At 41.3% G+C, this 25,639-nt stretch overlaps 1 protein-coding gene across 6 annotated transcripts in view; it reads left to right on the forward strand.

Annotated features, from left to right (window-relative positions):
- Positions 1-8,638: 8,638 nt before the first annotated feature.
- Positions 8,639-25,639, forward strand: part of COL12A1 (collagen type XII alpha 1 chain) — a 99,674-nt gene continuing 82,673 nt past the window's right edge. Inside the window, exons 1-11 of one of the 6 annotated variants that reach the window (XM_071741538.1) lie at positions 8,640-8,925; positions 9,058-9,136; positions 11,883-11,990; positions 20,266-20,382; positions 21,032-21,175; positions 22,039-22,095; positions 22,708-22,971; positions 23,078-23,242; positions 23,686-23,859; positions 24,392-24,682; positions 24,907-25,509. In XM_071741538.1, coding sequence (XP_071597639.1) covers positions 11,918-11,990; positions 20,266-20,382; positions 21,032-21,175; positions 22,039-22,095; positions 22,708-22,971; positions 23,078-23,242; positions 23,686-23,859; positions 24,392-24,682; positions 24,907-25,509 — 1,888 coding nt within the window. In that variant the 5' untranslated portion in view covers positions 8,640-8,925; positions 9,058-9,136; positions 11,883-11,917. Of the gene's footprint in view, positions 9,137-11,882; positions 11,991-20,265; positions 20,383-21,031; positions 21,176-22,038; positions 22,096-22,707; positions 22,972-23,077; positions 23,243-23,685; positions 23,860-24,391; positions 24,683-24,906; positions 25,510-25,639 lie in introns of all 6 variants that reach the window. The other 5 variants (XM_071741537.1, XM_071741541.1, XM_071741540.1 and 2 more) reach the window with 5 other exon arrangements.

The raw sequence follows: 25,639 nt of genomic DNA on the forward strand, positions 1-25,639 counted from the left end.
TAACTGAGTTATATAAATCTATTTAATATCAAAATTGTTTCATGTTGTTTCATCTCAACATGATGACTTACTCTGGATGACTAATGCCCTGGGGCCTGAAGTTTATAATGGAAAGGCTGACACACATGCAATCTTATCTATCATAACACTATGTGAAAGGGAATTATATAATTAAAACATTTCAGTGATTCCTATTGCTCACTGGGAAGCTACAAGTCCCAAAGGAGCCAGGCCAACTTTGTTATCAAGGTTTATTCAGTCATCTCCTAGGAGCAGTAGGGCACATTTTGCTAAATATAGTGTGGTGTGCTAATATGTGCAGAGCATTGCACTGGGACCACTGTGCCACAGAGCTGCAGGGACATAAAATGGGAGGTTAATACACCTTCTCCCTGTGGCTGAGGTTTTCAGAAATAAGTGCCTAAACTTAGACTTCTAAATCCATACTCAGACATTTACATAAATAGCCTGTTTTTTCAGAAGAGCAGTGTCGAGAAATTATCTTCTATTAAAAAAATAAAATAGAGGAAAAAAAATTACAACAATAAAGGGTTTTATTATTTCTGGAAATAGTACTCAGAACTATGGCCAGATTTCTCGGAAAAGAAGAGGGGGAGTCACAACTTTTGATTACCTCGGCTTAATTAATTTGGGGACTTAAATGCAGTTTCTGAAAGGAAGTCCCAAAGCTTGACAGTGGGGCAGAAGAAACTTCAACTGTATGGCAAAGCAATAAAAGTTGCATGTGATGTGTTTTAAAGATTTGGGCAGGAACCTCTGTCACAATCCTGACCTCTCTGTTCAGGCCTGAGGCCCTGAAGCAGATGAATAGAGATTACTGCCATCTAAACATATCTTGATCAACATCAAGCACATTTGTTGGTCTCATTCTGGTCCTCAGTAAATAGGTATTTACATGAGCAGGCTACAAAACCTGTCACCAGCAGAGGACAAGGTCAGGCTGGGTGGGGCTCTGAGCAACCTGATCTTGTTGAAGATGTCCCTGCTTACTGCAGGGGCACTGGGCTAGATGACCTTTAAAGTCCCCCTCCAGCTTGAACCATTCTGTGATTCTGTGACTTGGGTGGCAAAAATACCAGAAATGAAGGAAAAAAAAAAAAGGGCTCAATCCAGTTGCCTAAACTTAGCTGTTTAGCACCATCTCAGGCTTATCTTTGAGGCATTTGCTGAATGCCACCTGAGAGGACCATGCAGGACAGAGCAATGGGCACAGGTGACATTCTCAAGCAGCAAAGCTGAGATGGGGCATGTGTCAAAGAGCACAATCCCTGTCCACCTTTTTGACTTATCTGGAGGTAAGAAGCAGATTTTTTTTTATTATTATTAAAAAATAAGGTCCCAACAGCTACCTCTAGCTTGCATCTGCCACAGTTTTTAACTGGGGAAAAAGATCATGATGTAGTAAAACCCCATGTTGTGATGTGCCTTACGCAGCACATCACCCAAATACATTTCAAAGAGCACTTGGCAGAGGGTAAAGGAGCAACAAGGCAGTTTTACCAGCTGAATATTTACATGCTAGAAAATGTAATAGCAAAAGATGGAAAGAACCTGAGTGGTGTTTCAAAGTGTAATTTGGGCTCAAAACCTGATGTGTTTAAAATTCCTAAGCAGATGATGTTTTCAAATGCTTTTTTTCTGTGTGTGTGGGAAACAAATAAGAGACTCTGGAGCTAGTAGCAAACACATTTTTCCAGAAAAAAAAAATACTTTATAGAAGAAGTCAGGACAATGCCAAAACCAAGACATATTCAATAAAATGGGGTGGCTAAAAACTGAACAGAACAGTGAGGCCAGCTGGAGAGCACCCAAGGGACGGGAGGAAAGGGCACATTAGAAGAGACATTTTAAAAGCTCCCTGTGAAGTCTCTCTGCAGGCTGTAGAGGTGTTGATACACAAGAGAGACACTGAACACCAGCAGGTGCAAAAGGCTGCCAGCAAAGGGTGGGTAGGAGCTTTCAAGTAACCTTTAAATGTAGAAACAAAAACCAATAGTTTTCTGTTTACATAACAGATTGCTTCTGATACTGAAGCACAGGGCAACTTCTATTTATAATAAAAAAAAAATTTATGTTCTGGTATTTGGAACTGTCAGCGTTCCACATATTGGGAAGCAGCAGCCACAAGGCTGAATTAAGACATGCTGATTTAAATCTCCATTGTTTTGCTTTGTGTATTTTCCCTTTTAGTGACTAGTCAGTTATGACTTGTGCAAAAGAAATAAATTCCTTTTTTAAATTTAGCTCAAGTGGAGCTTGTAAATGTCCTGAATTTTTTTACCTAGGCAGAGCCTTTAAGGCATGAGTCAAGCTCTTGCCTGACTCTTTTTTCCACAAGAGTCTCAAAATGTCCCTGTACCCATCAACACCTGTGATAGGTGACATGCAGATGACAGGTCTCATGCAAATATACATATATAAGTAAATAATATTTATTTGTATATAAATAAGTATTCATAAGTAAATATATATAACCTGGGCCACCCAGCTCCTTGTGCCTGGTGTATTCCCTGACTGTGTCCTGGTCCGAGTTGTGCCTCTTGTGCAGGCTCTTTCTTAGGGAGAGAAAAGAGCTGTGGTGACTGCCACAACCTGCCAGTAGGGATACCAAGGCACTGAGACTGAAAAGGTGGAGATGGGGAGGAGATGACCACGGAGCCCATCTGCCCCAAAGTCTAGAAATGGTCAAAAGTTACATGACTTTTAAGTACAGACCTACTATAAGAGCAAAAGGTTTTTTAGCAAGACTGGTGAGGTCTGTACCTAATGCAGGAATAAATCTCCCAGTTCTGGTTCTTTGCTCTCAGGCTGAGAGTTCGCCACTTAGGATGAGATGCCAGCTAAGCAAAGAATTAATTTTTCATATCAAACTGAGACCATTTTTGTGAAATTATCCAAAGACACAGGCTTCTGTGGTGTAGATTGCTGGGTTTTTTTCCCCTAAATGTTTTTTCTTTCACTTCAGAGTAGACTTTTACTTTGTCAATCCTACTTACTCTGCTGTGCTCACAGTCCAACCACCATAGTATGCAATTCACCTAAAACAATTGTTATCTATTTTCAGCCACTAGGAAACAGCTCCCTGAAGTGTGCTGTTAATAGTAAGTATGGTGTGGAGGATTTCTCTTTGAAGTCCTAGCACACTTTAAATAGCAGGAGGTTACTATGATTCTGTGCATTCATATCAGATTCTCTTGTTAGAATGTTTAAGTCTTTGAATGTTTGTCCTGCTGTACTGACAGTAAGTTTAGGGCTGACCTTTACATCATCTAAACCTTCTTGGAAAGGTGCATACCTGGAGAGAGTGCCACAACTGAGTATTTCCCCAGGATATCTTCCCTCTCACCTGCTCCCCAGGCAGGGGAACAACAGTATCCCTCCAGACTCAATGGCTTTTGTGCCTGTTGGGGAGAGAAAGACAGCATCAGTGGTTGGCATAATGATGGGGTTTTCAGTCTTAAAATTACCACAGTTTCATTAGTTATTCAGTGTCTGCAACGGTGTCACTCGTTAGCTAACACAGCCTAAACTCTAAATACATTTGAATACCTTGTCCATTCAGGCACAAATCTTACTTTCCCCATAAGCCTCCCTACCACCTACACACCCCACTGCCACACTATATATTGATATTTTTTGATATAGAAGTACTAAGAAGAATTAGCAAAATGTTTCTATTCAGAGCTTGTCACTGTAGCATTTCAGCCTTTGCTGCAGAATAATAATGTGTGCTTCTTTGGTGGGAGTGATTACATTGAAGGAGTTGAAGGATTATCAAATGTAGGAGTATCAAATGTAGGAGAACCCATGGCTACTAAATTTTCATCACATGCTGAATCCAGCTAGGCACTCAGAGAACATTGTATTATAATGTTCTGCAAGTAACAGCAAAGACTGGTGGTTATTAGGTGTTTTGATTTTTTAAAATTATGTCTTGCCTCAGGGGATCATCATTCTTTCAGCAGGAACCCCTCAGCCATGTGGAGAAGAGGAATTCATAGAATCATAGAATCATAGAATCATAGGGGTTGGAAGGGACCTCGAAAGATCATCTAGTCCAACCCCCCTCCCTTAATCATCTTAGTAGCTCTGCGCTGGACTCTTTCAAGCACTTCCCTGTCCTTCTTGAACTGAGGGGCCCAGAACTGGACACAATACTCCAGTTGCGGCCTCACCAATGCAGAATAGAGGGGGAGGAGAACCTCTCTTGACCTACTAACCACACCCTTTCTAATGCACCCCAGGATGCCATTGGCCTTCTTGGCCACAAGGGCACATTGCTGGCTCATGGTCATAATAAGAATTCTTAGGCCTGCATCCTCAAGGCTTTGTGGCTGGTCCATTTCTGTGATGGGAATGGCCACGTTAAGACACAATGTGATACCTGACATATATACAGTGTGACTGTCCTCAGTTAATTTCCTTTCTTGTCCTTTTTAATCAAAAAACATTTTTACTGTCTTCTTTGGGGAGTGATTCCTGAATAGATCAGGATTCTGTTGTGAAATAACAAACAAGCTTGTCTGAAACAAAGCAACTCAATTTAGGAATGTTTTAATACTAAATGCATTTGTGTGTATATATAGAAGGGACTATTGAGATAATTGCATCTAAATTTTTCCAATTTTAGTATCACATTAAATAATTTAGTATCTGATATTTTAAAATATGACTGCCTACAAATTAACAGCCTTTTATAAGACTCCCAAATAACATTAGAAGGCCAGTTCCTTTCTATTTATACCTCTGCTTTTGTATTATTTATTTACTTTTCCAGTTCTACTTATCTGGAGCCACAATAATTTCTGAGTTTCAGGGCATTACATGATGGGAAAATTCAGTCAGAGAAATTAAAGAAATAAATAGTTGTTAAGGAAAACATACCTGGTGAGGTAGATAAGTATTTCATGGCTGTAACTCTCTCCAGGGACACTTCTTCCATAGTTGTTCCACTAAATGTGTAGATTTCAGATAGAGCCTGTCCTCTCTAAATGCTGCTAATATAAGAAGCTATTCCTCTTTATGAGAGTTCAGATTAGTACTGCTCTCTGAATACCAGCTCTGAAATTAAATTATCTGAATAAATAAACAGCAGACTGAGTTCTTCTCATGCCATTGGCTGGAAATCTCTCAGAAAAGGCAGGACCTGGAGGACACAGCTTGCTGGATTTTGTCCTTATGTATTTTGTGGATGCAGACACAGTACTGTGCCATATTAGCTTTATGACTGATTAACAAGGACTAAAAAATACACTGGGAAGGTCATCCTTGGTGCTGTAAGGAATGAATGGGCATCCTAAATGATTGTACTAAGACAATGTCTAATTTAGAGACATCCTAGTGATACATGCAGTGATAAAAGCAAAGCAGCTCCTCAGCAGACATAGGTAAGTCACTGGCAGCAGCAGTTTTGCTTGTGTAGCAACATTTAATGCTGAATCTATCCATTGTTCAGCATTCACTGAGCAGACACTTATTTTATACCTTTATATCTTTTTATATCTGACATTTATTTTGTATCTTCCTCCATGTAAAGAGTATCCACAAATATAAATACATATGAATAACGCATTTACCATGCTGGTATGTAAAGCAGATACAATGAACTGTCAGGCAGACACAGAGGCCAAATGTAGAGTGATGTACACAAAGTTTACAGTGCTGAAATGCAGATTGTCCTCTTTTATTCTGCCCTGGTAATGAAGCTTGAGGAAACAAAGGAACAAAAAATGGTGCCAGAAGCATAAAGTATCTTGATTAACTAAAACCAGTTAAAAATTTCTAAGATATCCTGGTTACCTGCAATATTACTATCACATACCTACACTAGAAACGGGCAGTATTACTAAAAACATAAATATGAACACAAATCTGGATTTTTTGTATTTAAATTTTTCACTGTTTCTATTTACTCAGCTTAGATAGCAAAGAACATTGCAGAGCTGGAGTGCATGGTCTTAATGTGTTTAACACTTGTCGAAGAAACAAGTGGACAGGAGAGTGTTAGTAAATGTTTATGCATTTCAGAAATGCCTTCTGCATCACATATTATGTACTCAGACTATGAATGTATGTAGCAACAGAGCTTATTAAAAACAACCCATTTAATTACTGTGATGTATGGAAGCACACACTCTCAATGCAATTTGTTGGTGTATTTTACATGTGAAAACAGCTCAGGAAGAACATAGTTAAAATGTTTAGATTAAATAGCTGAAGATAAGAATGAAGTGCTGCTGCCCTTGGAGACAATTAATTACTTGTTCTTGCCAGCTCTGAATCTTATTTCACTCTAAGACATTAAGCAAAGCTGTTCAGCTGAGTGGGATGGGAAATAGTCCCCCTCAGCATCACCGAGGCCTGCAAAGAGTCCATGTGATTCATGCAGCCCTGAGAGACCCAGAAGTTTCAAATTCTCCACTCATGTTAATACAGGTGTAGAATTAATACCAAATTATTTAAATATCTTAAAATAATTGGTCCAAGCGATTTAACCTTTAAAGGGAATAATACGTGTTTTCTTCCATCCTAATTATTTGCATTAAATAATTTTAATTATTAACATATTTTAATTATTAGCATAAAATTCTGCTTATCCTGTAATGAAAAACCCCCAGTACATTGTAAAAAGTACTATCTCAGCACAAAAGAGATTAAAATGCTTCATTTGCATTAATTCACTTTACAAGGAAGACTATTTCACTTTAATCCCTGATGTCCATTCTTAGGAAACTATTGTGGACACCACTTTTATAAGCCAAGTGTTCTTGGCTTATTCACTCAGGAAATTAAATGAAAAATTCTGCAAGGTGTTATTTCTTAGAAATATTGCTTTTACATATCAGATCTGGATAGAAAGAAATTAAATTCCTCATGCCAAAAAGAGAAAATCCAACTTAAGAGCTGAGCAAGGGGATTAATAGGTCAAGAGTATTTGAAAGTTTATCAATGGTGAGATGTTGCTCTTGGAAAGTGTATTTTATCAATACCAGAGAGCTGAAGCTGTGGCATGTCCACAAGAGTAGCTGACTCACTTCCAAAGTGTCTGGAAATGTCAGTGCATGTCTTCTGGTTATCACTCACTTTGCAGCATTTGGGTTCTCAAGCAGATAACTGGACTGGTGCAGAAATGCAGACAACCCGATCCAGCTCAGGAGAGACACATCCTCCCGTTGACATGTCCTGGATCCTTGGGGAAAACTGCCCAGAAGCCATTCCCTGAAAAATTATTCATCTCCACGATCAGGCACTTCCACCCTGGATGGAACTTGTCCTAATGGGGCTGAAATTCACACCTGTGCAAAAGGCACAGAAATGAGCCAGAAATGATGCTGACACCCCTTAAAGGAGATCTTAAACCCTGCACTGAGGTTTTGCCCCTGTCTTTCCTTCGCCCCAATGTTTAGCTTTTCTTCTTGGCCCTTCCCCTTGTAATCTGCTTTCCAACCGCAGTGGCCTCGGCGTGCTCCGAGGGAGCTTTTGGGGGGGGGGGGTGATGGGGCGGGTCAGTGGGGGTCTGTGGCGGGGGGTCTGTGGGCGGGTCAGTGGGGATCTGTCTGTCGGGATCGGTGGGTGGTTCAGCCGCTCCTCCCGCCGCTGCCACCGGGAGGCGCCCCGGCACCACGAATGTCCTGTCCGTGACGGACGGGTTCGCGGCTGCGGGATGCTCTCTGCTATTCTCTCTCCCCGTTTGCCCCCGCGCCTCGTCGATCTCCCTTCTCTCTCCGCCTCCCAGTTTGCTGACCTGCTACGAGAGGGCGGGAAGGAACGCGCGCCTCGGGGACAGTGACATCGCGCATTTTAGCACCAAGGGGTCCCGGAGGGGCCTGTTCCCAGAGTGTAACCGGGGTTGCCGTTCCTCACGGCTGAGTGAGCGGCGCCGGGGACGGCCCCGTGGAGCCCTGATTGGCCCCGGCCGAGAGCTGTCTGCTTCCCCTGGCCCCCGGGCAGGGAAAGGGGCCGTGTACCCCCCTTCACTCCCCCTCTGCCCCCTCCCTGGCACGCCGGCACGGTGCGCTGGGACACGTCGGGTTACCACGGGCAGGCTGCCGGGAGCAAGCGACGGGAGACCCTTTCGGAGCCTCTTGCCCAGAGGGCTGCCCGATGTTGGAAGGGGCAGCTTCTGTTCGAGAAAACCGGTTTAGCTCAGAGGCCACGGGCGCGCCCGCAGGGTCCGGGGAAGGAGGCGGTGGGGGCCATGTGTCCCCTCCCCTCTGCCCGCGGAGCCCCGCTGCAGGAAGCAGCCGGCACCGACGACCCTCTGTGCTCGAAGCGAAACGCTGCTGTGGTGAGGGAGGAGGTTTAATATTTGAAGGGCTGGATAGGGTGGAGGCCAGACGCACCTGAGTTATGTTAAAACGACTGCATTCTCTTTACCCCCTAAGCTCCCGGGGCTGCCCGTGCTTCTCTGCGAGGCTGTCCCGGGGGACCAGCCCTGGCCCCCGGCGAGGGTGAGAGGGCTCTCGGGGAAGGGACGGGGCCTATGTGGAAACCCCCGCACGGGGACACCCTCCGCGCCGCCGTATCTCGAAGCTCTGCCCGACGACTCATTTTTTCCACTTCCCTCCAGTGTTCCCCCCGTCTGGGAAACCGAGGGGAGGGAGGGGGCGGCGGGCCGGGCCCCTGCCCCCGGGCGCGCTGCCCCGGCGGCCGCCCGCCTCATGCCGCAGGAATGCGCGGAGGTATGCGCCAGTTTCCAGAAGTGGATCCCCTTCCTTGCTGGAGCAGAGCAGCGCATATATCACCCGGTGGCAGCAGTCCACCTTCCCTGCAGTTTCGTAACCGCTTACGAGGGTAAATTGAGAGTTGGGAACAGCCCTCTATTAAGTAGCAGATTGAGAAGAGGCTCTTCCCACTTGGAGAAGGCAAGTCTTCCCAGACGGACCCCTCGCATCGGGAGCTACAGTAATCCAGGCGCCTCCTCTGCGCTCAGCTATTGCTGCTGCTTCTGCTCCTCCTTCGCCGCCGCTGCTACTTACCGCTCCCTCCACAAGGTGCCCCCGGAGCTTCATCCTTTCTCCTCCTCCCTTTACCCAGGTCCGACGGCTGCTACTGCAGGCATCGCCGGAGAACCCGTCCCGTCACCGACCCCGGCACCCTGCAGCCGGCCCGGAAGGTCTGTGCCCTCGCAGGAGCGGGGATCCCCTGCCCTCCCCTCAGCCGACCCCCGGTGTCCGTCCGTGCGCACCGCGCACGCAGCCCCTTCGGATGCGCTTTAGGCTGAGATGAGCAGCCCCGGGCTGAAGGCTGCCGGGGGAAGGGGGAAAGACCGTGTGTGTGTGTGTGTGTGTGTGTGTCTGTCTGTCTGTCTGTCTGTCTGTCTGTGCGTGTCGGGCATGTCAGAGCCGGCTCTCAGGCGTGCGGCCGAAAGGGCGGAGGAGCGGCGCGGAGCGCCCCGAGGGGCGACTGCCTGTCAGGCCCCGGGGGAAGGCAGGCTGGGCTGCCGGTCCCGGCGGCTGCCGGCGGAGGGGTGACCGGGCAGAGGTGCAGAGGGAGGCGGCGGTGGCTGTGTCCTGGTGGCGGTGATTCCCTCCGGAGCCGAGGTCACCGTCCAGGGCGCCGGCGGGGCCGCTGCCGCTGCGGTTCGAGCAGCTCCCGTGTCCTCCGTGTGCACAGCTGCCGGTGATGCTTGCTCTCGCTTCCAGTTTTTTCTGGCTCTGATAGGTAGCGTTGTGGGGTTTTTTTGTTTTTTTTTTCCTGTGCCTTGTGTGAGGGTTTTGTTTGTTTTTTGTTTTGGGTTTGCTGTTTTTGATGTTTTTTTGTTGTTGGATTTTTTTTCGTTTAGGTTATTTTTTTATTCTTGAAAGTGGTAATATGTCCTGCACTGTGCGTTTTGGAAATGCTTTGGAAAAGCTTTTTGGAAATGCTTTGGGATGAGCTTTTGTAGTTCGAATTAGTGTGAGGTTGGACTGGCAATGGTGAAGCCCATTTGTTTTTTTAAAGTGGTCTCCGAAGATCAACGAGGAAACCTTTAGTCCTGACAAAAAGTCTGCTTGTGTCCCTGCTGAGCCAGCAAGAGGACCTTTCCTCCACCACCTCCAGGCTTTCTTTCATACACTTGGGTTTGCGAGAAGTAAACACAGTGTTTTTGGGTGGGCAACTGAATGCTTTGGCCGTGACATTTTATTTCATGAGAGAAAAATGTGTATCAGAATTGGTAGACCTGCAGCAGGAGCGAACTCCTAGATGCCTTTGTGAGATGATTGATTGCTGTTGCTCTTCAAAAGAATCAAAAGATGGCAGTCCAAGCCCACACAAGGTTTTTCATGACAAAAGTCCATATACTTTGAGTTTGGCCAGTCCTTAAACTCACTGCAGAATGTAGCAGTAGATGTGCTCGGGGACAGCCGTTTCCCACGCAGAGCAGTGGTACAATTTGGGAGCTTTCAGGACAATTTAATGCTAACCTTGGTGCTGTGTTAGTGTCAGGGAGCCATTACAGTGAATATTACTCTTCTGGAGTACCTGCTAGAGGTACCATTGGACTGAAACTATTGCTTAGTTTTTCTTTGAGCACTTGGTATTTTTATGTGCAATAAAGGCATTTGGCTTCGGCAAGTATATACAGCTGCCCAGCAGAAGTCTATTAAGTTCAGTGTCAGTAAGTGGGAAGCTCCTGGATCTCCACAGAGGCTGCTCACTAGATGTGCCTTGCTGGTCAGTTCTCTAGGTGGCAGAAGAATATTTTCCCCTTGAGCTGTTTCTGTGGACTAATGATTTGTGTATTTTTCTTTTGTTTTGCTCTTGGCACCTTCCTGATAAAATCTGCTGCCTAATTGCTTTTGGAATTCTATTTCCTCCAGCCTAATTATGATATATGATGCATTTATGACTTTATTCAAACAAATTACCCCTCCCCTACTTTCCGAGATAGAAAACCGCAGACTTCAGAAGCGCTTCCATGCATATACAGAGGGGTCTGTTCATGTTTAGCCTTTAATTAGACAAGGAAATAATTTGAAATCTTTGCTAGAGTAACTGGGAGTAATTTGAATGTGACCTGGAGCATATAGTTATGAAGGTATAGCTGTTTACAATTATGAATCAACAACTTGGCCAAATCCCACCTATTTTGCTAGATGACTTGCAGTGACTGTGAGACTCTTTTTGCCTGCCTGCTTTTTATAGTGTATTTTAAATCTATTTTCTCTCAGGACATGTAAATGAATTATCAGATGCTGAAACATCATGGCTAGACAGACGTATCAGGTTTCAGTTGTGTGTTACACACACTTCTGTATAATCTATTTCAGACCTTCAAGAAATGAAGAATAGCACATTCAAAAGGCAGAGCTGCTAAAAAAAAAGTTTTGTTATATTTTCCAAACTGCCTTGAGACCACTAAAGCACAGCTAACTAAGTGCTTCAACAGTTATGAAAAAGGAGCTGAATAAAATCCCCAGCTGAAAGAGACATTTAGTTGATCCAAGGCAGGAATGACCTCTGAATTAGCTATCATCACATTCAACGATGAAGTCATGGAGATCCCTCCTGGCTCCTGCCTGTGCAGAGGCACAGATCTTCACTGCTCTTCCCTGATCAAATTAACCCCAACTAGGTTAAAGACATGTGTGCTTACTGTGGTTGGAAAGGGTTCAGCAACAAAAGGCACATTATTGTGAGACGAGACTCTCCAGTTAGTCATGCAGATCTGTCATCATCTTGGAGGGCTTTCAAGTCTAGAGGTTTCAACCTGGTTCCGTGGATGGGGGCTGGGGATAAGAGAACAAAGTGAAATGCACTGTTTGTCTTTTTTATGTTTCATGAATACACCCACGCAATCCTCTAATCCACGCGTATCATTTCCTTCTCCTTTCTCCTTTTTTTTTTTTTTTTTCCTCCCCCCCTCCCCATCACTGCAGATTCATTCATGTTGTTGTGATCTGAAAGGGCAGAAATGAAGACAGTGCTATGCTCGGCAGTTGCTGCTCTCTGTGCAGCCGCCCTCCTCTCCTCCATCGAGGCTGAAGGTAACCTTCCCCTCCCCGCTCCCTTGCCCCCCGTCCCACACTGACCTGCAAAACTCCCAACCCAGCCTTGAGCTACCGGCTCGCTCTCTCTCTGTTTTTGAGTGTAACTACTTTGCTTTATCTCTTTCTCTCCTTCAGAGAAACGCCTCTTCTTCCTTGCCCAGCTCCTTCTGTGCTCTGTTTCTCCTGGCTAGTCAGCCAGACCGTAGCTCCCTCTCTGTCTCTCCGGTGTGCTGTCCACACCTCTCCACAGGCAGGACACGGGCCCCGCGGAGCCCGCTGCCACTGCCACCGCCATCGCTGGCGGGCAGCTGGACATGGCCTGGGCCTGAGCTGCTGTCTTGCTAAGTGACCAAGAACGGCTGAGCTTTGTGCTGTGCACTCCTGTTTAGTTATGTTTAGAGAGGAAACGAAAAAACCCACCGTACAACAACCACGCAAATTTGAAATAAAATGCTCCAACAGAGTCTTGCTCTCTGCGCCTGTGTGTTTTGTCCGGCTTCGGCCTCTCGCCTCCACCTCCATCGCCTGTGGGCACTGCGGCCTCCTCTGCTTGGCGGGGCGACCCCCGGCTGAGCCCTGGGGTGGCTGGACCTTTCCTTGGGGACTCTTTAGCATTTGCAGACGGTCTGACCAGGGGGACATCCCTGGGGAGATGCTGTCATTGCCGTCCTGAGCACTGCTGAAGCGTGGCTGTGCCTTAGCTGGGCCTTGCTGTCCCTGGGCCTTTAGCGTGTGTGTGGTGCCATCACCACCAAAGAGCCCATTCTTCTCCTTCTCATGGGGCCTTGGCCCAGTCTTGTTGGAGGCTGAGCTCCCTGTCAGCCCATGGCAGTCCTGCCTTCAGCTGTAGAGATGAAGACCTAGGGAGACCCATCATAACTGCCACGCTCACCATATCATGGCTCAAAAAGTCTTACCCTGGTGCATTTGCCTCCTCAGTGGATTAACAGAAAGTATGGGGACAACCTCTACTGCTGCCCTCTGTGTGACTGCTCGGCTTTGGTTGTGGTGATGACATTTCTGCCAGCAGTGGCTGCCAGGGGAAATAGAGATGCTGAATGTCCTGTGCTGAAATGACTTGATCTGGCCTTCGGGACCTGGCTCCATCATAGGGTGAACTGAACTGCTGGGTGTGAATTCCCTTGGATGTACTGGAAAAAAAAGCCAGAAGCCAGTGCTTGATAATTTTTTTTTTTTTCCTCATTCCTTCTCGTTCTCTATTGAATCGAAACAAATTCTCTGATTGTGGCCTGCAGCAAGCTCTTCTATCTGGTCCTGGTCACTTGGCTGATGGTTAGTAAAAGCACAGCATGTCAGAGATGTCTCTGAGGTGTTGCCCCCTGCCCCCAGCAATAGTGCTTGCTTGGGGCTTGCAGATGTAAAGTTCACTGGCTTTCTGGAAAAAGATGGCATTTCTGCCAGTCATGCAACATCTGTTCACCCCAGGAGAGAATCAGCCTCCTGCCTCTCTCTCTTGCTGCGTTGTTGTTGGCTGAGGAACCGAAAAGGTCATTTGAAGTCATTTCAGAATTGCATTTGAAATGCAGGACTGCTGTGCCAGAGAAAGCAAAGAAAGTGTAGAGTTTTGATGGAGGAAGGAGGTGGACATTTTTGTGTGTTTTTGTGTGGTGTTCTCTATCTTACGAGGGGGGATGCTCAGAGCTGGAGTAAAGTTGCTGTTGTCCTGCACCATTGATTACATATGTGTAAGGAGTAGCTTATTTTAAAATGTCATTGAAAACATTTTATCTAGCTATAGTGTGGACTAAACCAGTCATAGCTTGAGTACTGTCAATGAAAGGTACAAAAATGTATTTGGAGAAGCACAGATATTTTACAGCCATGAAACTAGGTGCATTGCCAGGCAAACTGGCCAAGATTGTTTAGATTGTGTGTTGAAGGATATGTCATTGCTAAGCAAAAGAGTGGACAAAGCTTGATATTTTAAGTTGTAGAGCACTCCTGGACAGGACTTACATTACTCTGCATTCATAAATGTGTATTAAATAAGCCACCTAGTTTACAGTGCTCAGGTTTTTACTGTGAACTCCTAGATCTGGAGTTTTGAAATAGGAGAAGAAAAGTGTCTTGAGTGGGTAGTGAGAAATAATGGTGCTGAAAAAGGAAGTTTGAAGCTAGGAGTACCTTAGGACTTGTATTAGTGGGAAATGCTTTTGTGGAGTTTTCTTGAGGTGTGTTTTATGTTTACACTATACTGGTAATCCTTCTGGACTGTTTTAATTTTATGCTTCAATTTTGCGTCATCTTGTAAAATGCCTGTTGTATCTTACTAACCGTAGTTATGGTATCGTTACAACTTAAATCCTGTCTGCTGAACTGAATTTCTCTTGTGGACGTTTTCCTGGTAGTCTGTTTTTCCAACTTTCAGATCACATTGTAGCAAAGCTCTCCCTCCCATCAGTCAGTCCTGTCCCTCACTGTCTTCCCCTCCTGGCCCCTTTTTTTTTTTTTCCCTTTTTTTTTTTTTTTTTTTTTTTTTTTTCCTTCCTTTCGCTCTACCTGAGGTGTTCACAAGAGATGTAGCTTAATTTTTTTTTCCTTGAGGTCTACATAGACACTTGGTGGGATGAAAAGGTGAGAGGAGGATAAGGGACAGGTCCATTTGATATGGGGCAGGATTGTTGATATGGGCTGGGAAGATGCATTGAAAGCAGAGGGAAGGAAAAGCTTAGTTCTGTTTTTCTGCTTTCCATCAGCTTTCATTTGTCACTCTCCCCTGGGAGTAGATCTGGTGTTTATCTGACACCACTGTTCATAGATTCCTATGAATCTGGTTGTTTATCAGCATCACAGCTGCTCTGCAAGTCCTTCATGTGAGCTGTGTTTGGTTGCTGTTGGCAGGGCAGTGTGCTGCAGTAATGGTGTTAGGGCTTTTCTACACAGATACACCAACACAGGGGCTTCTAGCTGGATGGTCGCTGTTGCAATAGGGGGTAAAACCAAGATATAGTCCAAACGCCTTCATGGCAATGGAGAAGTTGCTTCTTCACCCTGGACAAGGAAGAAAATCTGTTTTCATGCTCAGCATTTTTTCTTTTTTAACAGTCAAATTTTTCTTGTTTTGATTTGCAGTCCATCTGACCTCTCTATCACCTTAAACATCTTGTTCATTATGCTGTATTTTATGTACTATTTAACTTGTTTCTTGCCTTTTTAGTCCACTACTGCAATACTCCAGTGCACTCTCTGTGTGGTCCTTGTGTCAAGATTTCTTTCTACCATGGTATTCTTCCTGTTTGTGATCACAAGGAATTGGGAGGAAATATATGTCCTTTCACTAGATAAGATTTTTTTTTCATTATTTTAGTTAAATAATAATATTTTTTAGTTAAACCAAATATAATTATGCAAACAACCTGTTAGTTACAATCTCAAGGTAACCCTGTGTTGGTGTCATGGCTTGTGTAGTATGTTATGTTTCCTAATACAGAGGGATTTTCAAAGGCCCAGGAAAGGAATGAGGAAATCGTTGGTTCTGTGTGACCTCATGGCTCATGTGAAGATGCTGATTTTTCAGTGTTTCAGGAACCTAAACCTAAAAAATCTGGTTTTGTAGGCTGGAGGGAAGGAGAGAATCACTGAGCCAAGCATGGGACCTTTGTGTAGTGCAGAAAAAGGTTTGTCAGGTGAAAAGTCTGTCTCTGGGACACGTAATACAGTAAGTGACAAATATTTGCATCAAGGCAGTTATAGAGGATTAGAAGGTTTCTCATTTAGTAAAGCTTGTGTTGAGGATGTTATTTTTAATTGACTGAATGGTTTAGAGGTGATCTGAAAATTTTGTAGTTAACTACCTATTCAGCTTTGGAACTAGTTGGTGGGACTATTATTACCTTTTGACATCTGATTTCTGTTTTCTTTAGTAACTAACTGTTGATTTCCAAGTTCCTAAAGAATAAGCCATGTAGACTGACTTGTGAAGTCTGTGTATACATGAAGGTGACTATTCCTCCCTGCTTTTCCTGCTGATAATTAGTAGCAAAGTGTACATGTGTGTATGTATATACACACAAATGCACATACCTATACATGCACAAACACATGTAAAATTTGGTAAATATTCATGTGTGGACTGTGTATATATATATATGTATACAATTTTATTTAGTTACACATATCTTTATATATATATACACATAGATATATATATGTACATAAGTACATATATTTAAATGATTTTTCCCCCACAATACACTTATGAGCTATATAGTATTTTGAAGACATTTCATATAGATTTATAATATAAAAAAATACAAACATGCAGGTGGCAACATTTCTATGTTGTGATTGTCAATGAACACCTAACAAGGCTGAGAAGCTGCTCTTTGCTTCATTACTAGGCTGTAGCTCATTCTTTCTCTCAGTCACAAAGGTAACACTGACTTCAAAGGAGCTTGACTGGGGCTGTGACCTATTTAATTGTGTCAAATCTATGTATGCCATATATGAAAAACATAGTAAATGAGGAGTTTTGGCTTCTTCCAGCCTCAGCAAGAGAAAAGTTGGGCTTATTCTTCCTCTTCCATAGCCTGCATGTTTTTTTATGTGGGATAAGGTCATGTCACATGGTAACTATAGAGAGTATTTTCCAGTGATGGCATTACAGATTTGGTTTCAGATAGGATGGCAGCACTTCCAAGTTACATCTCTTTTAAGTCTGGTTCTAGATTTACATTGCTTGGTCTTCTAATTATATTTATTTCTGTCTTGTTATCTGTGAAAAGCTGTAGACTTTTGTGTATTAGGTTTGTATTACATTTTAAGTAATATAAGCTAATATAAGACATACATAGCATGGAAAAGATGTTTTGGCCTATTTTTTTGTTTCAGAAAGTACACTGTTATAACTCGTCTAAATAATACAAGGAGTGACAATGAATTAAGTACGTTATGTCTGATTTTTTTTCTTTTTTTGTGGTGCATAAGGTGTCAGATTGAGGAAGCTATCGTTTCATCATTCTAAGAGTGGTAGAAAGTAGTACTGTAAACATTATTGTTGTGCAGCAAGTTACTTTTTTACTGTGCTGGAAGCTTGTAGGAGAGCCATACATTTCTGTCCATTAACACTGGAGTGACTGTATAAAGGCAGTACTATAATGACATCACATGTTATGATCAAGTCAGCAACAGGTTTGGGATGGAATTTGATAGACACAGGTTGAGACTGATCAGTGCTTGTTGTTACACCATAAGCACATGTCCAACATCACTTACACAAGTAGCCTGGCATGAAGACTTCAGTGAGGCTGTGCTAACATGACAGCCTTTGTAGAGTAGAGTTTTAAGGTTTGTCCTGGGAATCTGATCTGGTTCCACGTTGCAGATGTATTGTTTTTTCAGGGGTGAATTCCTTTCTGGATGAAGAATTTTATTAAGGTGGAGTAACAGTTGCCCTGTTTGATCATAGCAATGAGGTTTTTATCACCTAAACATTCTGCTACACTTCAGACTGGCTTATTGGGCTCAGTCACATGAGCATGGTTTGGTCTTCACTCTGCAGCTGGTTTCACACAGGTGAAATCTGACCCATGTGCAGCTCTGTGGATGTTTGGAGGTTCTGTTTGAGGTTTCTGTATCAAAAGCTCTCAGGCCATCTGGAAGACATTTTGATGACATTGGATCCCAACTGGCTTTTTTAGGTTCCTTTTTTATTTCAGCTGGAGAAGGATTCAGTGCTTGAGCCTCATAATTCAGTCACAGGTTGAGAATGAATGAATTTAAAAAGAAGCAATGAAGACTGGGTTAGGTGCTGGAAATAACTTCACAAGGTTAAAGTGAGTGAGGCACTGGAATTATTTCTGTGGGAAGCTGCCAGTCTTGCCAACAGAGGAGGTCTTTAAGAATGATCTGAGCTAACATGTCAGGAATGACATGGGGTGGCTGATCATGCATTGGCCGTGAGATGGATAAAGGGACTTTCGGAGGTGCCCTGCAATGCTGTTATTCTAAAAGGCTGTGAAAACCTGGATGAACGGATACATCACTTATGTCTCGATGTGCCTGCCAAGTTCCACATCAGAATTTTCATAAAGTGCATTAAAATCCTTTCAAATGTTAAAGACTTATCCTCACAGTCAGTTTTTTCAGTTTATCTGGAATCCGGTCATTTGGATATCAACAAGTTGGGCTGCTGCTGTCCTTCAGCAGTTAAAGCCTAAAGCCTCTGCTGCAACATGCCAATTTACTTGCAAGGTTGGTGGTGCTATTTTTTCCATGTACTGAATTTTTTTTAAAAGCATGCTCAGGTCAGTTGTCTCTGCCTTTGCATTAAATTTGTCCTGAGCCATTGCCACTGAAACAATATTTTATAATGATATCCTTATCACCTAAGTGTACTTTACTATTAACACGTGTTGCATGATTTTGATACTAAATAACTACCTTGCTATCTCTAGCATTGTGATAGTCATAAACTGAATGATGAATAAACTGTGCATGCAGGTTAATGGTCTAATCTCACTGCCTGTGTATGGACAATAGGAAAAATAACATTTACTTCAGTACTAGTGTATCTATTGTATCAGTATTACAAAGCCATATTATCCTATAGTTGGAAATGACAGTAAATTAAAGGGGAAAAAATGCCCGTACAATTATACAATTGGTTGCCAGTTTTTTGTTTTTTTTTTTTTTTTTTTGACCTCAGTATTACTTATTGCAATTGGATGATGTACTTTCATAAGTATACATTCCAGCATGGATTTTTTTAACTGCTTTTTAAATTAAGTTCAAAACAAAACAAAATCTGACATACGATTGAAATCTTCTATGAAACAGCGAAGATCTGTTTGTTAAAAATGCCTGCAAAACAGTCTCACTGTAGTTAAGGAAAGTATGGCTGAATCTAATCTTACTTTGTAGAACTATTTAAACAATAATATATAATACACCTACCATGCACTGACAGTGAGTCAGTAAAATATTGCATGAATAAGCATGACAATTTTACAAAGAGAATATCATTATAAAATATTTATGAAACGTCTTTGTGTAATGAACTTTGTACATGGAGGCTTTTGTCCATCTTGGGAATCTAAAAAATAATAATCAACATTTCATTTACATATGCATGATGCTCCAAAATGGCGTACGTAAACTTATTTCTTTCTACGCTGTTCAGTTACTTCTGTCATCAGCTCCTACAAGTTTTATTTGCAGCCATTTGTTCAGATTACTGGTGCCCTCTTTGCTGTTTTCTCTACATTCTGTAAAATAAATGTCCATAAATATATTTTGATGTTGTCTTTTCATAATTAACCATTGTGTTGTTTGGAACCATACTGGCATTTTATGTTAAAATGCCACTACTAGTATGGGTACACCTGCTGCAAAGGGAACATGAAAACAATAGTTTACACCTTAGAAATTGTACAGCAATCTGGTGTAAACAGGTAGAACCTTATTTTCATGAATTTTCGCATCAGCTCAAATATTCAGCAAATTGCAACCATTACTAACCCCATTTATTACCCCCTTAGTTTCTGAGTCCTTATCAGCCATATGCAAAATATGTCACTTCAGTGGCTTCTAGGAACAAGGGGGTGGAGCTCTCCATATTTTGAAATAAAGTGATATATCAGAATACCATTATTACTGATATACATTTTACATGTATATTCAAATCCAGACCCTAACAGAAATTGTTTTACTGAACATTAAATGCCCAGTCTTTTCCTGTATTATTTAAAATATTTTTTTCTCTGCCAAGTTTCTAGATTCAGTGAAACTGATGAGAAATACAACTATGCAGAGATTATATTAAAAAGCTAATAAATTCGTTGATGTCTAATTAAGAAGAGTACTGTGTTCTCAATGTCCTAAATGATCTCATGATATTGTGAGCAGGTTGTGATTTGGCATGCTTGTACGGATTGCACCCAGCATGTAAAAAAATTTCCTTTAATTGTTATGTGAAATGTTTGCATATGTGGTGATTATCTGTGAACTCATTGTACATGTATCCAAATGTGTTTTCTATTGTGCTTGATTTTGCTGGCCATTCTTGAATGTCTTGGCAACTCAAGAAACATATGTTCTGTGCTGTCCTCTGTAATGCGTACCCTCTTTGATGTTTTGTCATATTTTGTCAGCTTTTATTTTACTCCTTTTCCAACAACATATCTTTATATTTGTTGGAAACAAATTTATGCAAAGACAATTTTAGTAAGCTTTGCTCAACATTATTTTATTTATTCATTTGCCAAAACTTGTTCAGACTTTTAAACATCTACCTGGTATACATCTTTTGCAGTTAACCCACCGTCAGACTTGAATTTTACAATTATAGATGAACATAATGTTCAAATGTCATGGAAAAGGCCTCCAGATGAGATAGTGGGTTACAGGATAACTGTGGTCCCAACAAATGGTGAGTTCTGAAAAGTTTGTTATGCCATTCGTTTTTTTTCAAATTTCACTTGTATATAACTTAGGTATGAGGGTAGCTGTTAACATCTTCCTGAAAGATGTTAACTTTCACTCACTCTACTCCTCTTCTGTCCTTTTACCTTAAAGTTAGGGAATTGTATTGTATTTTGTTCAAGTACTTCCTCCAGGAAAAAACATCATGTCAGTTAACAATGCAGTGATGTCAAATACTTACCTGACAACAGCTATGTAAGATACTCATTATTCTGTATTGCTTTGAGAAATAATCAGTTTAAAAGTGATATTGAATCAGAACTGGACCATGATTTTTAGATGATAGAAAGTTTTCTACGAGCATTTTAAGTTTCTGATTTCCTGGAACTTATTAAACAATTCAGAAATTCTGTTCCTTATTGAAAACAGTTTATCTTGGAGCTTATCTTTCATGTTTCAAAATTAATATTTTATTTTATTTATTAATTTCATATTAAAAATTAATACTGCAGGAAAAAAGAAAGCATAAATTTTTCTAATCTTATCACTGAATTTTAGATAAATAGTTCTCTGTTGATTTTTTTTACAGTGATAAACTTGTAATTGATATTATTGGATTTAAAGGCTGCATTTACTCTTTTATATATTTATTGCAGATGGGCCTACTAAAGAATTTACTCTTTCACCTAGCACTACCCAAACTGTCTTATCAGATCTAATACCTGATATAGAGTATGTTGTATCAATAGCTTCATATAATGAAAGAGAGGAGAGTCTACCTGTTTTTGGCCAGCTGACAAGTAAGTACCTTTAATACAATTAGAAAAACACTTAAGGTAACTGAGTGGTCATTTACAAAACCTGGCTTTGCTCCAGTTCCTCAAGAAAATTGCCACATGCCTAAACTCTGATTAGATGTAGCTGCCTGAACAGCTTTTTCCCATTAACCATAATTCATAGTAGAAGCAGAGATGATTTAGAAGAGGTAAGAGGAGACCAATATGGATATATTTTGTCTGATAACTCCTACAGAATTCTTTGCAGGAGGCCACTGGTTCTTTTGAACCAAGCCTGCTTCTTATAAATTGCATCTACTGAGGTCAAGGGGAAGACTCTCTTTAACCTCAGTAACAAATGAATCTGGCTGGCTTTTTGTGTGTGTGTAAAAAGCTAACTGCCTTCATCAAACAATAGGATGTGACATGATATCTCTCTATGCGTAATAAAATATAAGTTTTTGTAGGCATAAAATATATTTAATTAAATACAAAGGTTAAGCAGAGCAGGCTATCTTCTGTGATGCATTTTCTTGTATGTCTCATGCTTCTCAACCATTCATGGGAAAATTACTTACGTTGGGTTCCCCTACAGGCTAGGGTGGGTACTTCATCCAGTGATGTTGCAGTTAATTTCAGAAAATTACCATACAAGATGTTTAACTATAAATGATTCTTAATTATTTTCATTTTCTGTATTTTGTGTTGCCCTGAATGTTTTTTTCCAATCTGTAAGTACAGATGATGTATTCATAACTTGCATTTATATTTTCATGTTCTGAAGCTTTTCATATTTAAGTCTCTAATTCCCTATGTGCTTTTCTTTGATGTTTACATGTTTGACCTGAATTTCCCCATTAATTCTCTTTATTTTGTGCTTTGTGCAGTTCAGACTGGTGGTCCAGGGATACCAGAGGAAAAGAAGGTTGAGGCTCAATTACAAAGTAAGGTGTTTTGTCTTTCAACTTACCCAACATTTCAGAGAGAAGGGAGATCTAGCTCCAGGGTCCCATAAAGTTAAATTGTGTTCCTGTGTTACTTAGCAATAAAATTAACTCATAAAATTGTCCAGAGTTCAGAAAACATGGGAAGGGACTAGGATGGAAAGAATTTATAACTGCATTGAAAAAATAAGGTGCAAAGCTGGTACTGAAATGAGGAATTTCATGCAACTAACCCAAGCAGAAGTGGTAGCAAAATGAAATGTTCCTATGACATCAAACTATTGCAAGAAGTTTTGTGTAAGAGTTTTTATCTGCCATGGCATAACAGTTCTTTTGGAACAATGTGAGAGGCATCTCAAAACTGAGTACCTAGGCAACAGGTCCCTTTTGGTAGTGTCAGCAAGAAGCCTCATAGGGGTGTTCACTTATGTGAATAATGCTTCCAAATGTAGGATGCTCCAGATAAGAACATCAGCCTGTTAAATAAGTTTTTGTTTTGGCTTTTACCTTCTAAGTTTCTGTCAGACATTTCTCATTGATTTGTAAGAATACAATTGCTCATTTGCTAACAGAGATTTTTTTTTTGTTTGTGTGTGTGTGTGTGTGTTCTAGGATGCTCCATAAGTGCAATGACGGATTTAGTTTTCCTAGTAGATGGTTCATGGAGTGTAGGGAGAAGTAACTTCAGATATATTCTGGACTTCATGGTTGCCCTTGTATCAGCTTTTGACATTGGGGAAGAAAAGACGAGAGTTGGAGTTGTTCAGTACAGCTCAGATACGAGAACAGAGTTCAATTTAAATCAGTATTTCAGAAGAAGTGATCTTATTGATGCAATTAAAAGGATCCCTTACAAAGGTGGCAACACAATGACAGGTACAGATTTCCCACATACATATTTATTCATCACTTTATAATTCCTATTAACTTTAAATCATAGTTCATTCAAATCTGATAAAATGAAACATGGTGATGTTTTTAGGTGAGGCTATTGATTACCTGGTTCAAAACACCTTCACTGAGTCTGCTGGAGCAAGAAAAGGTTTCCCCAAAGTAGCAATTGTCATTACGGATGGAAAAGCTCAAGATGATGTTGAAATTCCTGCAAGAGAGCTTCGTAACATAGGAGTTGAAGTTTTTTCTTTGGGTATGTTGAGTTTTCCTAATGATTGAGATTAACATTCCTAAGTTATATGTTTTACAAATACCACGTCTCAAGAATTTTGCTATGCCACTCTTTCCATGTGTATGCTTTGAAATGGGTCATTTGCATCCTCCAGAGTGAAACATACCAGTGCTGTCAACTTGTTAATAATTCTGTAGAATCTACAAGGATATTAAGATGTCTGATAAGCACAGTTTAAACATTGGCCTTTTTGAAGATACTGGATTATTTTCTCAGGTTGAAAATAGAGTATGTCACATTATTGCATTCATCATTATTTTGTAGTTTGAGTCTTAATAATGACAGGATACAGTAGTGAATTAAGCTCAGCTTTACACCAGGATGTTCTGGTCCTGTAGGAATATGTTCACAGATGTATGTATTTTATAGCAACTTAACATAGTCCTGTCTATTGCAACTTCTAGGAATCAAAGCAGCAGATGCAAAGGAACTCAAGCTAATTGCATCTCAGCCTTCACTGAAGCATGTGTTCAATGTGGCTAATTTTGATGGAATTGTAGATATACAGAATGAAATTATCTTGCAAGTGTGCTCTGGTGTTGATGAACAACTGGGTGAACTGATTAGTGGAGAAGAAGGTGAGATATTTTATGTAAATATATTTATTGCCTTAAGTTTATTCTGACGTGTAGTAAAGGGGCTATCCCAACTTCCTTTCCTTTATTCCAAAATGACCCATTTTGGATCCATTGCCTCATTTAGCAACTGTGGAAAACAAGTCTCTGCTTTGTGAATTTAAATGCAGGAGAGCAGAACATGTGACGCAGTTGATTTGGAATATCTCCATTATTCCGTAGTTTCAAGGGCACACAATGTGCAGTTATCAGTCTCATTCAGTCAATTTGAACACAGGCATCCCTTGTATGGAAAAAAATTACTAAAGGGAGAAATACTACTTTGTGAATGGGCAGAATACGTAATAGGTTAAGAACCAGGAAGAAGGATCACCCTGTAATTCACTTGTGTTTATTTATGCTAAAAAGTTACAAAAAAATATAATTAGTAAAGATTAAACAAAGAGGACTTGTTTTATTTCCGAAATTAAAATGTGATAGAAAATATATTTATACTTCTAATTAACATTTTGGGTTGGCTTTTGATTTCTTGCAGTGGTAGAGCCTCCTTCAAATCTGGTGGCCACTCAGATCTCCTCAAAATCTATTAGGATCACCTGGGATCCATCTCCAAGCCAGATAACAGGCTATCGGCTGCAGTTCATTCCGATGATAGCTGGTGGAAAACAACACCTACTGAGTGTGGGTCCTCAGACTACTGCTCTGAATGTTAAAGATCTCTCTCCAGACACTGAGTATCAAATTAATGTTTATGCAATGAAAGGACTGACCCCCAGTGAGCCAGTAACCATAATGGAAAAAACACAGCAAGTCAAAGTTCAAGTGGGTGAGTTAGGAGCTACTATGTTGTTTTCACTCAGTGGCTTTTTGTTGTTTAAACTTCTGATGCTTGTTTCACTATCATACGTTTATTATTGATGAGAAACAGCTTTACTTAGAATGGTTTATTTCCATGATAAGCAACCAGGTGTGATACATGAACTGCAGATGTAATTGTAATCAGCAGCTATTGAATATCCGATAATAGTGGTGATTCTTTTTTCTTTACAGAATGCTCACGTGGTGTGGATGTTAAAGCTGATGTTGTGTTTTTAGTGGATGGTTCCTACAGCATTGGTATCGCCAATTTTGTGAAAGTAAGAGCCTTTTTGGAAGTGTTAGTTAAAAGCTTTGAGATATCGCCTCGAAAAGTACAGATAAGTCTTGTCCAGTACAGCAGAGATCCCCATATGGAGTTTTCTTTGAACAGATACAACAGAGTGGAAGACATAATTCAGGCTATTAACACCTTCCCCTACAGAGGTGGATCTACAAACACAGGCAAAGCGATGACATATGTGAGGGAGAAAGTATTTGTTACCGGCAAAGGATCAAGACCAAACGTGCCGAGAGTCATGATTCTTATTACTGATGGAAAATCATCAGATGCTTTTAAAGAACCTGCAATAAAGCTGAGGGATGCAGATGTAGAAATATTTGCAGTGGGTGTGAAGGATGCAGTGCGTACAGAGCTGGAAGCCATTGCGTCACCTCCTGCTGAGACCCATGTTTACACAGTGGAAGATTTTGATGCTTTTCAAAGAATATCATTTGAACTTACACAGTCTGTTTGCCTACGTATTGAGCAGGAACTGGCTGCTATAAGGAAAAAATGTAAGTAACTATTATTTAGAGAAACGTAGAGAATGCAATGAAAAAAGGTCCTGAACGATGTTTCTTGTGCTCGTAGTTACTTAAATTACAGAATCACAGAATGTTGGGGGTTGGAAGACACCTTGAAAAA

This window comes from Heliangelus exortis, chromosome 3 (assembly GCF_036169615.1).
Source record: "Heliangelus exortis chromosome 3, bHelExo1.hap1, whole genome shotgun sequence".
NCBI lineage: Eukaryota > Metazoa > Chordata > Aves > Apodiformes > Trochilidae > Heliangelus > Heliangelus exortis.